The sequence below is a fragment of the Halictus rubicundus genome, chromosome 3 (genome assembly GCF_050948215.1).
Source record: "Halictus rubicundus isolate RS-2024b chromosome 3, iyHalRubi1_principal, whole genome shotgun sequence".
Taxonomy (NCBI): domain Eukaryota; kingdom Metazoa; phylum Arthropoda; class Insecta; order Hymenoptera; family Halictidae; genus Halictus; species Halictus rubicundus.
Genome location: NC_135151.1, coordinates 5,753,887 through 5,771,087, shown reverse-complemented (window position 1 = coordinate 5,771,087; position 17,201 = coordinate 5,753,887). Strand labels below are relative to the sequence as shown.

The following is a 17,201-nucleotide window of genomic DNA, read 5'->3' as shown; positions in this document are numbered from 1 at the left end:
TGTATGACCATGAGAAGTTATCTAAAACAGCAAGACAACTGCAACCAGAAGGAAAACTGAATTTATTTTGAAGTAATCACGCATTATGAATAATACTTTTGGGACCCGTACAATAAGTGACGCGACAAGCACCGTGTCCACAATTCGCCTTCGCACTGTTCAGAAAGTTCGACAAACTGTCGCGATATAAAAGTCAACAATTTCATTCGTCCGCCGAGTACAAAACCCTTATTACTGCGAGACTCACCGTGTATGTTAAACGACGTACAGTGATCTTTGGTGGACTCGAACGAGATGAGCGAAACGCATCGCGAGCTGTCTCGTTCTCTAGACGCAGTCGGATGCACCGACGACGAATAGATCAGGGGCTGTTCCCTGATTACGCGCTGTCTATGTCCCTAACCAAGCATCCGATAAAATCCCGCGTTTTCCAATCCGAGGAAGACCACCCGTATTTTTCTTTTTTGTTTTTTCTGTCGACTCCACCTCTCTCGTCTGCCTTTTCCTCGGCGCAACACGTTTTATTAGATCGAACCGAAGCGAAGGAAATGGCCGGGAACGGAAGTCCCGTTTCGTCCGACGCGCGGTTCCACCGAGCTCGGTGAATGAGCTCAATGGAGTTTGTCGAAAACGGCCAACCGAATTTATAGCGTCGCGTTGTTTTCTTAGTGCCGTGTTTCCTCCCTACAATCAGGTTTCCTCCGCCTGTTTATAAGCGTCTGCTTACCCCCCGGGCGGAATCGCCGAGTCAGTTGGTCAATCGATAACGCGGGACAGCGTGCTGGCTACTCGTCGAGTCGCGGAAGAACCTTAATCTGTCTATTGTCCTTTTATTAGCTCGTTTGGCATTGAATCTTTGCGGCGAGATAAAACGTTGCGACCACGAGATGCAGCACTTTCAATTTTCATTTGTAGAAGAATAGCACGTTAGCCTTTCCCGTTGTGAAAACTAGTGCCCACGTTCCAGTAATCCGACGCGAAAAGGTGCGCGGTTTGCTTTTGCTCGCGGAAATTGACACGTTCTCCATTTCACCGGTGAGAACAGACCTGGGCACAATTTCGAGAAAAAATATGATATGTAAAATACTATTTGAAGTAGTATCATTTAATGTGGTTCGAATAAAATACTACTTTAAATAGAACGAAAAATTTCGGCAAATGAAATATTTTTATTTTGATAACCAGACGCATAAAATAAAATATTTTAATGTTGTATTTGAAATATGTATTTCAAATATTTCCTTACAATGAAAGTAAGTTGAGCAGATAGTTAATATTAGAAATTATAATTGTAGCTTAATTACGAATATTTGCGCGCAACAAAATATCAGAAAAGTATAAGTTACTGTCAACTATTTGAAGTACTATTTTACACAGTCCTGCGAAATAAGTCTCACTATTCCAAATAAAATACTATTTTTAAATAATATTTCAAAAACTTTTTCTTATAAATAAAATAATTCATTTGCATGATTGTAGGTGTGCTTTAAAAATAAAATGAATTATTTACTATTTTCTATAAAATAAATTCGTTAATGAAACAATTGGAGTTTCATCAAATGCAAACAAACTTAAATTAATTAATTGAGACAATGGTATTGTTATGAAATTTAATATATTCGATGTAATTGTGAAAATGGTCTACCCTCCAAGAGTTGATTAGAATAATGTTTAAAGATCTGGCTAAAGTAAATTGGAAAGTATAATAAGTACTCTGTAGATTTTATTACAGAAATGAAGAGACGTGTTTTATAAAATAGTGAGAAAGCTAAAAGGATTTAGGGAGATCCGTGTACTATTTTCAACGTAGTATATAGATTTATTACAGGAAAAGCAATTTTCCATTTGGCACCTGTGTCTTGCAATTGCAAAATCTTGTTTCGCATAGAGATCCGCAGTCTAGGTACCTCAGAATATTTTCAAATGTAAAACAATATGAAATCAGGCCAGAGAATGAAAGACCTGCAGTCGATATTAAATAATATATTACAATGGCATAATGTGATGCACTATTGGCATAGTGCGACGCATCCGAGGCACTTCGTACGTCAATAGGCCAATTGCTCAAACGAGAGCAATCCGAAGTTAAACGCTTGCAAGTTTTATCATTCTCGCGACGTCTCACAGTGTGTCGTCCAATGGAAAAAAGTCCGAAAATCAAAGTGTAAGATCTGCAAATTTATGTATCCTAAAATGTTCGTAACAAAACGTAGTTTCTAAAACTGCCTTAAATTTTAACTGAATAAATCAATTTGTTATTAAAATTGAGGCTGAAACTTCACTGTCAAATTCCGCGCATTTTTGAAAACATGCATCCCTCGCAAGCTATTTGGTTTTTTAATTTGATTTTTACAGGGTGTGTTTAGCATTATTAGACCTTCAATCTCCCAAAAAGTTTTTTTAAATTATCGCAGTTTGTCCTAATTTTTTATGTTTAACATTTATCAACTTTGATTAGAGTTTTAAAAAAAGTACATCAAAGTACACCCGTGAATTTTTTTTACAGTAATTGGTGGCACATTAAACTTTAATTTCGCATTGGTTTAAATCTGCTCACATTTGCTCAAGCGGAGAAAATAATAAAAAACCATATTAAGACGCTCGCGCACGGCGGCTTTCTGCGTAGTCTTTCGAAGAAATTTGCTGCAATTATTTTTAGACGCATGCCATTTGATAAGTACTTACATATGTGTTCAATTTTATTCTTATAAATTATATATTTAGTTTTAAAATTGTTTAAATATATACAATCTTTCAATTCAGTATTAAAGAAAGTACCCCAAAAGGTTCCTTTGAGATTTCGTATTATATTAATTTAAAGCACATCAGACTTGATATGACGGTCGACCTTAAGTGCATAAATATACACAAATGTTAAAAATAATAGAAAATGTTGACGTTGAGACGCGTCAAGAAAGAAATAATTCAAGAAGCTAGAGAATTATATTTAAAACATTATAATTGGTATGTGATGCCGGTAACTACGCATAAATTACTTTTCCATGCAGTTGAAATTATTAAAAATACAATTGTTCCTATTGGCAAATTATCCGAAGAAGCTCTAGAGGCTCAACATAAAAATATAAAATATTTTCGGGAACATAATACCCGCAAGACATCAGGAGAAAATTCAAATAAAGACCTATTAAATCGTCTTCTATTGGAGTCGGGTCCAATTATTGCCCATTATAAAAAAAACATACGAAAAAAGAAAAAAGGATTTTGCAGATATAAGAAACTATTTATTATTAAATGAAACATCCTACTTATCAGATTCCAACTCAAACACTTGTTCTGATGATAGTGAAGCTGAAGTAGTATAGTACGTACACATATTATTTAATAACATATTATCTATGTTAATTTATTCATTTTATTTATTTCTAGGTAAAATAAAGGAATTCTCTTAAGGATTCCTAAGCTTTAATTCCTCCTTGTGAAGATTTGAATAAGTAATGTATACAGTATTGTACTTTTTTTTTTAAATTTTCGTTAAAATTGTAAACTACGTTTTATGCAGTAAAAAAACATAAGAATTTATTAAAACATAAGAGTTATCGCAATTAAAAAAAAATTGTTTTATATACCAATCGATTCGCCTTTGCATTTTATTTCAAAAAGTATTAAGGTACTTTACTCGAAAATTTCATAATTTAAGAGTTATGACTTTTTTCCCGAATTCCCATATACTCGACACACTGTGCGTCTGTACGAATCGGAGGGTTGATTAGCCTCTCAAGGTCATGCACCCGACAACATGCCGTTCTACGCGGCGAAGTAGGATGGCGGTAGCTGTCCGAGTCTTTGGGACTTGGTGATTTCGAGCAGACTATGGTCCCCACGGCGGTTAGTCTCGTACGTATGTACATACTCGCGCGCGAGTCTCTAACAAGACGCGCAACAAATTAGGCTTGCGCACGAGGCCCTTGGCGCTTTCCGACGCGAGACACAAAACAGATTTCCCAAGTTGCCGATCCCCAGTAGTATGTTTCTTCGAGAGTGTGTTCGACGGATCCCGCCGATCGGTTACCCCGCATTAATTTCGGAAGTTCGCCGAGCTATGCCGGCGCAGATCCGCGGATAACAGAGGGCGGTTTGCATTGCGCTTCATATATCGAGCGGAGTCTCGAGGACTTCTTGCTTCAGTATACGAGTAATAAACCGTGTATAGTAGACCACGCCGCGGCATCTCTTGTCTAATAACTGGAGAATCCACTTACGTATCTTGTTGCACGAATTCCCCGGGAAGCCTCTGCGCAGGACTGCAAATCCTCTCGAGAGATTTCGCGGTGCCAAGCATCCCTTCTTCGTGGTGACCGTCGTATATTTCAATCGACGATTGGCACGACTGCGCCCTGTAAGATCAATGAAGAACGAGGGATAGTCATACGTCGTGATGTACAGGGTGGATCAGTTGAATCGGCGCAATCCGTTTTCGCTGAAGCTGTTGCTGATGTCGAAATTTTGAGGTGTGAAGGTCATCTCAAGGTCGCACTACCGAGATCTTACGAACAGTAATGCTTTTTTTAAATGGGATGACATTTCTTTTGTATTGTGAATCGATTTTACAATGGATTGACCTTCGTATGACCTAACTGTAATAGTTGACGAGATATTATTGAAATAATTTTCCATGTGCACTTACCAAAGAAAAAATAATGTTCAAGTTGAGTGACTTCAGTTCGACCACATACTAGCTTCCAGGCAGTAGGTACGTATCGACAATGATTTCGATAATATCTCGTTAACTATTAGATTTAGGACAAGAAGTGCGGATTTTTATTTAATTCTTGTTGCGGCACAAGTTTGCGGATTTTTATTTAATTCTTGTTTTTTCGATTTCGCAGAAAGTGTTGACTAAGGTATAATATTCGAGAAGAATGAGAAGTATAATTAAAATGAAATATGTACGTTTCTAATGCACGAGACAGCAAGCTCCCAATTTGATGAAAAAAGGATGAATTATTTAGCAGTGTCCCTTCGAAAAATTCATCCGCAAATATTTGGTGCGAGGCAAAAACCGTAGGTGGTGTTAGCGGCATATCGATTGGGATAAATAATGCAAGGTGGATCGGTGAGAGGGAAGTGGTGTTAAAAATTGGTTTGCCAGACACGTAGTTTCAGTCGAATAAATAATCGAACGTCAAAGTTAAAAGGTAACAGATTATTGGCGAACAGAATACATATTATACTTTCAAATTTTTATCGCGGTACCAGATTTTGTATTCCACGGGCGAGGATCTGAAGAAATATTTCCTTCTTTTATTAACATGTGCTCTACAATACAAAATCCCCCATGTCCAGTAAATTATCGTTCGTTTGTCGACCCGCTACACTGTCCAATTTTTCAAAATAAACAATTATCGAGAAATTAATCCTAGTAATATGTTGTTTGTCTTTTATATTTTCTCTACATCTTCAAAGATTTATGAACGTCGCTGTATTGATGACGTATAATTTTGTACTTAAAATCGTGTTTGTCTTGTTTTACATAAATAATTAAAAAATTGTATGTTACATGTAACATTTTTAAATTATTATTTATTTCAATCCTGCTGCATTTTTGAGATACACTAAACGCATTAAACAACGTGATTCATATGTTTGTCATAATTGCGAAGCTGAGTAACCTGTGATCAGATAAAAGTACAATAATTTTCTAAAAGATTTAGAAGATTAGCGAAAGTCTTCTCGCACGAATTATTTACTGTTGCAATTTATCATCCTAGTGAAATTAGGTTCGAACACATCACAATAAAAATGAATTTCTGAAGGTGGTAGAAGGTCACTCCTACCCCTGATTGTCATAAAATTGATGCTTCTAGTATTTTAACGAACTAGATTGCAGAGTACATAAACTTTCTCATCAAGTAACTACGTAATAACAATTATTAATTACTCTGGTACAAATAAAATAAATGGGTCTTGCGTGAACACACAAAGTTTGCGCGACGCTGAACACGTTACCGTGTTAACAAGTTGTGAAGTAGTAGGGTAAAACTATACAATACGCCCCATTTTTAAAGAAAAATCAATAAAAAAAAATTTTCAGTAATTTTTTATTTTATCTGTCAAATCAAATAATTTGTTCATTTCTCTTCACAACTATTCCTTGATCATGAGCAAAACGTAATAAAAAGTAGCAGAAAATAATTATTTTTGTTAACCTTAGGCGGGGCATATTGTAACACAGTAGACGGGTAAAATGCCTCATCCATGTGACAATGCGCCTCTACATAAATTATTCACTACTTTAGGTATATTATGCTTAATAAAGTATTATAAAAGTTTAAACAAAAGCAACAAATACTATAGTTACGAACAAAAATAGAGTAATATCTAATGAAATTATATTATTTCTTATTAAGGGCTGCTCTTTTGGCTTTTCGACCACAACGATTGTAAAAAGGATCGTACATTGTACAGAACTCATGTAACCAATCTAAACATGATGTACATTGTATCCAGTCTTCTGTTGATTTAGTACAACAATAGTATTCAGTACACTCTACGCACTTATTAGTGTCTTCATCGAAAATTTCTTCTTCTGAAGTATCCTTATTCACTTCTATCTCATTGCTACTTTCAGAAGATGTTCTATTCTTAATTCTTTTTGTCTTTGGTTTAGTATTTCTATACCTTTTCCTTGTCTTTGGTTTCTTTTCAGGATGTTTATTCTTGGTTAAATCTTTAGTATGTTCTAAAGAACAGTGTTCTGTTCGCTGTGTCATGGTCTTTGCTAAGAACTGTTGAACGACCTAAAGGAACTTTAGATTTTCCTGTACTAATATGCCTTCTTAGAGTCCTTGAAGGTATACTGAATACTCTAGAAGCTTCGTTAACTCCCATTTGTTTGGTTTTTACCTTCCCCATTGCCTCATTGAGATCTTTCTCAGACCATGATGCCCTAAATGTAGTCCTTACATATTTACGCGGCATTTCTATTAACAATAAAGAAAAAAATGCGTCATAATACATAAACAATATGATTTTGAAGATGGGGCGTATTATCCAATAACGATTGGGGCGTTTTGTAAATTCTTGGATACAAAACGCCTCGGCGTAAAGGCAATAAAGCATTGACAAGAGGCGTGGGTAACATCGATTTAAAGAGGTTAGTGTTTCTACTTTTGAAACATATACGTTAATTTATCATACAAGAAATAGTGACTTAGAAAGCTGAATTTGTTTGGTACTCACCGCAAATTGTTCAGAAGCCGAAATTCGGAAGTTTTGAATATTTTTCGATGAAATGTAATAATCACGCATATACCTTAGCAGCGTCTGTGGACGACTGAGATAGGTTCGAACGTGTAGTTTGCAACGGCGTATCCTTACTTATATGCGTAATACAATGGCGAGGCGTTTTGTCAACCGGGGCGTATTGTTTAGTTTTACCGTAATAGTATCATAGCGAGTTGTCTCACGGAGGACGAAAGATGCGAAGCGAAAAGCGCAACTGTTATTTCTGATCGGAGTTTGTCGGACGAAACAGGAGTCACGAAGGAAACAAATGGACTCGGAATGAGCACTTAGCCGCAAGGGGGCAAAACCCAGCGTCCCGGCCGCGTCGTTCCAGGACGGTCTTCCGGTTCAACGACGCTTGAATTTGCAATATTTCATTGAAAATTGATGCCGCCTTCAATAAACCCTCCGCTCTGTCTTGCGCCGCTGTAAGAGGCGGCGTGCGTGTCTTCTCCTAGTTTATTCCCGGTTATATATCTGCCGCGGCAGACCCACGGGGTTACGTTCTCTCCTTGGCTACGGCTTCTGCTGCTGCCTCGCATACGAGGAAGAACCTACCCAGACCTAACCCACTCCCCGTGTGTTCCATCTCTTACCAGAGAACATATCTGCAAAGCCACGAATGCATGGTCCGCGCGTTTCAGCCATTGTGCATGATAATTGAAAATCCCGGGGATACGAGCCAGTCGCATTCCCGTGTGATTTAGTGCTACTTCGTATCTATTACTTCCGAGAGGACGCAGGCAGCTAGGCAGGTCCCTGCTCCCGCATTCCGATGAGTTATGCTGATTGATACCTACCAATGGAAAACAAGATTCTTTTGGCTGGTGCGTGCTGCAACAGCCAGCCGACACACCGAATCCGGACACGCGTCTTACGCGATTGCGAATAACTCTTTGTCTCTCTGAATTTCTGATCTACAGGGTGTCCCGTGAATGATAGGTCAACCAGCAGGGAGGATGATACTCCGGGAAAAATAAGCCGAAAATATAGAATAGATTTTCGAGAAAATCGACTTTGAATATTTACCTGGGTTACACGTGACTATTTAAACGATATACAACGACTCCCACTAATATTCGGACGCTCTTAGAAATCGCATAACTTTGTCAATATTGGACTATACTACTTGAATTTTGTTGAGAAGTCAGAACAATTGGATCGCTACGTAACGCGAGAAAAATGTTTGATTAAAATTGCAATTGGTCGAAATTGCAGAGAAAGTACTAAAAGTTGTATTTTGCAACATTTTTATGCGGGCTTATATTAAAAACTTAAACAGTACGTTTGGTACATCTGTATCAATTATGCATATTCTGAATATAAACTTAAGGGCGAAAGTCGCAGAATTTTGGCCCTGTCAGAGAATTTCGCCCTTATGTGGAACGTCTGTAGCTCATTGCCACGTTGACAGATTTTGATGAAATTCTCAGAATATGTATAATTCACACAGCTCTACAAATCGTACTTTCTAAATTTTCAATGTAAGTCCACATAAAAAAGTTGCAAAATACAACTTTTAGTATTTTCCCTGCAATTTTAATCAAACATTTTTCTCACGTTACGTAGCGATCCAATTGTTCCGACTTCTCAAAGAAATTCAAGTAGTGTAGTCCAATATTGAGAAAGTTATGCGATTTTTAAGAGCGTTCGAATATTAGTGAGAGTCACTATATGTGCTTGCTTAGAATAGGTTTATAAGTCTAAAAATAAAACGTGTCATTTTGATCGACGAAGAAATTGTTAAAGATCCTCACCACATTTTCTGTGGCATGATTTACAACGCGTTTGGTACCTACAATGAAAAACAATGAAAAGGAAAAATTGAAGGAGGCAGAAACACAGAGCCCGAATGTAGAAGATTATAGTGGATACATTTATGGGAAGGTGTATAGTTGATGTGCTAGAGTATTAAACAGGATCGGTAACGCGGTCGTTCGTTTAGGGTGCAAAGTATCAAATGAGCTGGCATTCCTCAAAGCGCAGGACTTCTGACCAAGTAAGGTTCCGCTGTAACAACTATCCTAAATTTCTTGGGACTAGACACATGACGGGGATAAGTTTCAGAGATAGACACAGATGATTCTAGATTCAGGGAATTTGATATAAATGTCCCGAGATCCGAGGAATTCAACACAGTGGATTCACTGTCTGAGGAAGCTCTCGCGACGCACAACCGATCCCTGAGTTGCCGAAACTAATATTAATGACTTCCGATTCGTGGAATCGAGCAATTCACGAGTTTCATAATGGATCCCCCCTCCTACGCCGAATTGCATCAGCTGATATGGATAATCTCCAATTTGTAGTGCCAGGTATTAACTTCCTAATAATAGTTAAAACGAGGGAGCAATGCGAATGATAGGATAAGTGTCCCTAATATCGAGAAATTTTTATTAATCTATATATTTATCTGTTTTCATAAATTTTCATTAGTGTTGTATTTAAAAAATGTTTTTACTAATTCTTACTGCCTGTATCATTTTTTTATCCCAACTTTTACTTTTCCTTATTTCAATCAACGTTAATTTTTAGCAGCATAAACTGTTCATCAGACATGCGAATGCTATTTATCAGATAAACTGCACAGAATACCGTCAATTAGGCTGACATTAGGCGATAGAATATCTGTCTTTCTGCGGACAGCGGTGTACAGAAATTCCAACTTGAAAATTCGAACTTGAAACGACTTTCGGCACAAGGGATATCATAGGATTACGATAACGCCACTGAGGTCGTGCGTTAAGAGTTTAGGCTAGATCCTCTGAGCCCAGACCTTCCTAAATCGGTTTTAACGTCTCTGGGGATATTCGTTTCATCCCCGACTGTCTGCTGAATACTTAGACACCGCGTCGGTTTAGGAAGTTTATCTTTTAAAAAAGTAAACATCTATCCGAAAGTTCTGGAAGAACGTAGGGAGTTTCCGAAAAATATGTGCCACTACTTGAAATTCGAAACTTTTGTCGTTCGCGAACTTGTATGCGTCAACTTTTAACTTTTCTGCGTTCCCTCCTCATCTTCTTCGCGAATATTTCCAAGTTATTTATAAAATTCACTGCTATCAGGAGTTTGCATCTCGTAGTTCAAGAGGTCTCAGGTTGTGTGTCAGCTTCGCGGAGTATTTCGGTGCAGGGGTTGTAAAACAGCTCTCTGCGAATGTTTGTCAATTAGAGTCTCGGTAGTAAAACAACACTTGTTGAATATCATATTTTCATCGTCGCAGTACGGTGCTCTTGTGCGCTGTACTTTTTGTCAGCTGTCGTCGTCGTAATACAATTTAGACAACAAACAAATTTTTTAGCTAAATGATCTTAATAATTGTTTTGATTAGATCCTTTACACAACAGTTTCAACAATCATTTTCAGAACTGTTCAAGCTTTGAGAGAAATAAGAAACATTGCAACACATTCTGAATGCTCACAATCTCGCTTAAGGGGTTATGCTCAACCATCAAGCCGACAGAAGTGATTTCCAGGTTTTCTTTCCTTAAAATTTCCAAAAAAATATTTTTGTTTAGAACATGGTCATCCTAAATAATATTCTAATTGATAAATATTTTTAAATAGAAGAACTATCAGATACTCTCTGGAATAAACGATTTTATATGCGGACACGTTTTTAAAATTGTGTCTTATGATTTTTGAGAACAAAATATTAAAAAACCACATTTCTTTGGGCCTCCTGATAGATTGCTTTGATTTTTCAATCCTTTTTGATGATCTAGCAACTGCTTTTGTACAGAATTTAGATTCCTCTAATAGCACACGTTCAATAGTTAAGATTGTACCAGAAAATTCGCATTTCTGATAATTATTCCTCGCAAACCAAAGTTGGCGGGTAGTACTTGAACGGTTAGTTCGAATACGAGTTAGAGAAACTTTCCTGTTTAAGTGGTGGTAGTTTAGGTTCGTCGGGAACATTGAATTCCTCATTAGGTAATTTTGATTGGGTATCATCAGTCCTAATTCCAGGAATCAATAATAGCTGTTCAACAAATTGAATTGTTCAGTCTAGCAAACGAACTGACGAAACACAAATTTTCTGCGTCAAGCACGAAAAACTGAAGTCAATTAGAAATGAATTGCTTCATTAACACTAGAACTACCGAGCCCTAAACGTGACTTAGACTTATCCCTTTATAATAACAGCAAGATTGAATTTTCTCAGATTTCATACGATTTTTATGGTAACTTGTACTCCAAAGAAGAGATATATTAAAAAATTTCTCGTGAGAACGTTCTCATAGTTTCAGTAATGGTGACAGAAGAAATCATCCACCAGTCATTTTGACTTGTCACGTTCCCATGCAAGGGAACGCGACGCTCCCGGCTCACGCTTAACGCGTTTAGCGGGAGCTGCCCCCACCACAGAACGTACTCGTCGCGAGGTGGCCACCTGCGAAGGAGCTCGCCACCATACAAACAAAAACACAATCGAAAACAAAACCAAGTAAGAAGATTTCCTAGAAAAATCCAAAAATAGATACAAATATGGAGGAAACGGCCGTATAAATACGAGTGGCAAAGAGCCACTCGCGCTCAGATTCCTCCAGACCCTTCGAAGGTGCGGTCCTTGCCAGCACCTCCCAAAATCCACCAGAAGGTGCGGTCTTCGCCAGCACCTCCTGGCTAACTACATTAATATCACCAATTATTTAAGCACACATACACATTAACACTTCTTTTATAAACACGAACATTCACGCACACACTACACACACATTTGTATATGTAAAACAGTTTCTTCTTCTTAATATACATATTTTATTTATCAACTAACAGTTTTCTTTCCTTTTTTTTTCCCTATAAGCTCACCTCCTTCTCCCTGCGAAATAAACCCCGAAACTCCGTAATTAAAACGTAACAGATAAAAATTTGGTGACAGCGGTGGGATTTCGCACATGATACGCGGAGAAGGAAAAGCTTTGGGAAAAAGTTAGAAATTTATATTAAAATGCCTCTTACACGGCAACAAAAACTTACTGAAGGAGAAGTAGAAGTATTGTTGGAGCAACTCCAGAAAAAGGAACAGCTACTAGCTGAACAACAAGAACAATTTAAAGAAACACAGAAAAATTTCGAAGATTTCTTAGAGACGGAAAGAGAGAAAGTTCGATTAGAAGAAGATGATAAAATTAAAATGCTAACACAAACTGTTTTAAATTTACAAACTCAACTCACCGAGAAAAGTAGGCAAGTCAGCTCCCCTCAAGCATCGTTAACACAAAATCACTCTTCCTCACTAAAAATTCAAGATGTCATTCAAGACATACCGACATTTTCGGGAAGTAATATCCCAATCAATAGGTTTTTTCAAGCCTGTCGACGAGCTCGGGATGCTCTCTCACCTTGTCAAGAGCCAGACCTAGTCAAATCAATTAGATTAAAAATTTTTGGCAGAGCCTACTGCATCATAGAAGATGAGGAATTTTCTTCAATCGATAATCTTTTAGATTCTCTTCATACCAAACTACTTCCTCAAAAATCATCATATTTTTACCGTGGTCAATTATCAGATATTTTCAAGGGTCTTAATGAACATATCATAGACTATATCCAGCGTGTCAAAAATTTAAAAAATACAATTGTAGCTTCAGAACGACAGGAAGGTCGCCCAACAGATCCCAAAATAGATGAGTTCGTTCTAGAATATTTTGTTAAGGGCCTCCCGTCCAATATTCAAATATTACTAAAATTCAGAGGTTATAATAACCTTAATGAGGCATATAATCACTCAATAAATATTTTTAATGATTTAGAACAAGAACAAGCTAGATTTAGGCCGTCGACCCTAAATTCAACGGCACCTGCTTTCACGCCGCGAAGACCGGCACCTCATTATAATAATAATAATCTTAATAATAATAATAATAATAATAATGATAAAATGCGGTTCCCTAACTCGCCGAAAAGTTGCAACTACTGCAACCGGCTTGGTCACACTCATACAGAGTGTTTCAAAAACCCTCAAAATCGTCCCTCAACTTCGGGAAACGAAAACAAACCCCCGCCGACGGACGACCGGCGAGGGGGAACAATCGGGCGTCCTACCTTCCCAATCTCCTCCGAACTTACCATATCAGAGGAACCTTCGATTCTGTCGTCGAACTAGACCTCTCACATCCCATAGGACCCACTAAATTTTTGATAGACACGGGAGCAGAACCGAATTTAATAAAAAAGAGCCAAGTATCTAATCTTCCCTTAAATAAAGCTGTGATCTTGAGACTAAGTGGTATCACGTCGCAAGTAGTGAAAACCCTCGGATCCTTAGGGATCCAAATATTTAACAAAACCCACGAATTTCACGTCGTCCCTAACGACTTCCCTATACCATACTCTGCAATCCTAGGATCAGAGTTTTTAAAAAAGGCTAATGCCACTATCTCGTACCAAGATCACTGCCTCTCGCTCGGCTCAATACGAATTCCCTTTGCCGATCCTCCAAAACATTTAATTCCCCCACGTAGCATCACCACGATCCCCGTTTTTATTAAAAATCCACACGTGAAAGTAGGTTTCATTCCCCGCTTGAAAGTCGGTCCAGGCATCTTCGCAGGAGAATGTGTAGTAAAAAACAATAATGGGCAAGCATTTATTAAAATATTCAACACAAGGGATCAGGAGTTCAATGTGAAAATACCATGGCTGAATCTCGAGGAAATCGACGAAATAGAAAATCCCCCCAAACACAATTATATAATTAACAAAGAAACCCCCCAAAAAATATTGCAAGTCAACACCTCGAGATCAGCAGGAATCTTCTCCCAAATTGACACAAACCACCTGAACGTTGAAGAGAAAGAGCACGTCCAAAAAATAATTTCAAAACATAATGATATTTTTTACTGCGAAGGTGACCAATTAACGGCAACTCAGCTAACCACACATCAAATCCACACCACTGATAATATTCCGGTAAACCATAAACAATATAGATTTCCCCCTATCCACAGAGAAGAAATAAATAAACAAATAACAGAATTATTAGATAAGAAAATAATAGAACCATCATACTCTCCATACAATTCACCTCTGTGGATAGTCCCCAAAAAACCAGATTCTGCTGGAAACAAAAGATGGCGAATGGTCATCGACTTTCGCCATTTAAATGAAAAGACGGTTGGAAACGCATATCCGCTCCCCAATATCACCGAAATATTGGATCAATTGGGAGGAGCTAAATATTTTAGCGTGCTGGACTTGGCTTCTGGCTTTCACCAGATACCAATGGACAAGAACGATGCTCAAAAGACCGCCTTTTCATCCCCGCATGGCCATTTTCAATTCCTTCGTATGCCGTTTGGTCTAAAAAATGCACCGGCAACTTTTCAAAAACTAATGGATACAGTTTTAACTGGGTTACAAGGAACCGAGATGTTCGTATATATGGATGATATAGTCCTTTATTCAAGCTCATTACAAGAACATTCAATTAAATTTAACAAACTAGCCGAACGCATACGATACGCCAACCTTCACCTTCAACCTGAAAAATGCAAATTCTTATGCAAAGAAGTGCATTATTTAGGACATATAATTTCTGAAAAAGGAATTAAACCCGATCCGAGCAAAATATCCGCCATCCAAAATTTCCCAACTCCTCGAACCCCGCGAAACATAAAACAATTTCTAGGCCTCAGCGGCTATTATCGCCGATTCATTCCCAATTTTTCCGGTCTAGCTAAACCACTGACCCTATTATTAAAAAAACAAATAAAATTCAATTGGCAAAATGAGCAGGAACAATCTTTTCGAGACCTGAAAGAAGCTCTTTGTAGCGAGCCGGTATTGCAATATCCAGATTTTAATCAAACATTTTTAGTTACTACCGATGCATCTAACCATGCTATCGGGGGAGTCTTAAGCCAAGGGCAAATTGGGCAGGACCTTCCTATCGCGTTTGCCTCTCGATCATTAAACCCTGCCGAGATCAATTACTCAACTATTGAAAAGGAACTTCTCGCAATAGTGTATTGCACTCAACATTTCCGCCCTTATCTATATGGGAAAAAATTCACTTTGATCACGGATCATCAACCCTTGGTCTGGCTCCACAAGGTTAGGGACCCTACATCCCGTCTCGTCCGCTGGCGATTAAAGCTTGCGGAATTCGAATACGAAATCAAATATAAACCGGGCAAAGTCAATTACAACGCCGATGCGCTCTCCCGAAATCCTCCCTCACAAAACTTGAAGACCAGCCCCCAGGACGAAGAAGAACCTCAAGATTCCGAAGAACCCTCACAAACCCCCCAAAACCCTCCATCGCCATCCTTAGGGCAGTGGCAGCCAATGGAGATTCCCCAAACCCCTGAAGAGGAACCTCAAGATTCCGAAGAACCCCCACGAACCCCCCAGCCATCCTTAAGGCTTTGGCAAATCACAGAAACTCCACACAGCCCTCCAGAAGACCCCGAAGAACAAAATCACCCTGCCGAAGACTCCTCTGAGGACTCTGAAGAAGAAGAGATATTATCCTCGGGAGACGAAGAACATGGAAACATCTCTTCAAACATAATAGAAACACGAGACTGTCTTCATATGAGAAAGGACAATTTAGTGTATTTAATCACCTCTTCAGGAGAACCTTTCGATGAAGGAGCTCGCCAATTGCAGGACTTCGCAAAATTTCCCCTGCATAATAATTTGACCCTCGGAGAACCTAGCATCCGCATGTACAACAGGAAGAAATATATAGGACTCCCAATCACGAAGGGACCTCAAAACCAAATAAGCAAACGAATGTTAGTAAAATGTTTCGAAAAATTACAAGAAATAATTTACGAAGAAACAATTAGTTCGTTCTCAATCAGTAAACCAGCAAGGACGGACCAAGTAAATTGGCAACCGATATTAGAACAATTAGAAGACAAGATCTTGCACCTTCCAATACAGGTCACGGTCTGTCAAAATCTTGTAAAAATACCACCAATTTCGAAGAGAAATCAGATATTGGAAAGGTTCCATGCCTCGGCACCATCTGGCCACAAGGGCGTAACCAAAACACACGCAAGAATTAGGGAATACTTTTTCTGGGAAAATATGAAAAAGGATATCTCTACATACATACAGAATTGCCTAAACTGCCAATTACGGAAGCTAGTAAGAGTAAAGAATAGACAACCAATGACTCTAACGGACACACCTGGAAGAGCATTCGATAAGGTATCAATAGACATGGTCGGACCACTACCCGTTACCCGGAAAGGAAACAAATATCTCCTTACAATCCAGGATTTACTAACAAAGTACTCTTTGGCTATTCCATTATCAACTGGACTTTCAAACACCATCAGCAGCGCATTTTTAAAACATTTCATCTACAGATTTGGAAGCCCAAAGTGCTTATTAACAGATCAAGGTCCAAACTTAACAAGCACAACAATTAAAAATTTATTAAAAAGATTTAAAATCACACATATTCAAACCTCAGCATACCACCCACAGAGCAATGGATCGTTGGAAAGGGCCCACCATGTCCTAAAAGAATACCTGAAGCAATATATTACAAACAAAAATCAATGGGATGATTGCACAGAGGCTGCTGTATTTTCATATAATACCAGTGTTCACGAGGGAACAAAATTCTCACCTCACCATTTGGTGTTTGGAAATACGGCAAGACTACCATTTATACAAGACTTAATAAATGAAGACCCTGAGGAAACATATGAAGATTACCTCGTCCAACATATCAAGAATTTAAAGAAATTACAAATTCAAGCAAGAAACAACTTGATTGCAGCAAAAGAAAAATCAAAATATTATTATGACAAAAAAATACATCCGCAACAATTAAAAGCAGGAGACAGCGTTTTTATACTTCTTCACGATAAGACCAAACTAGCACATCAATACTCCGGACCACATCTAGTATTAAAGATTTTACCCAAAAATAATATAAAGGTGCGAATCAAAGGAAAAATGAAGATAATCCACATGGACAGATGCCG

At 38.1% G+C, this 17,201-nt stretch overlaps 1 protein-coding gene across 1 annotated transcript in view; it reads right to left on the bottom strand.

Moving 5' to 3' along the window:
• LOC143352474 (uncharacterized) overlaps positions 1-17,201 on the bottom strand; it is a 465,026-nt gene that overhangs the window by 47,591 nt on the left and 400,234 nt on the right. Inside the window, exon 11 of the mRNA XM_076784988.1 lies at positions 4,221-4,355. Coding sequence (XP_076641103.1) covers positions 4,221-4,355 — 135 coding nt within the window. The remainder of the gene's footprint in view (positions 1-4,220; positions 4,356-17,201) is intronic.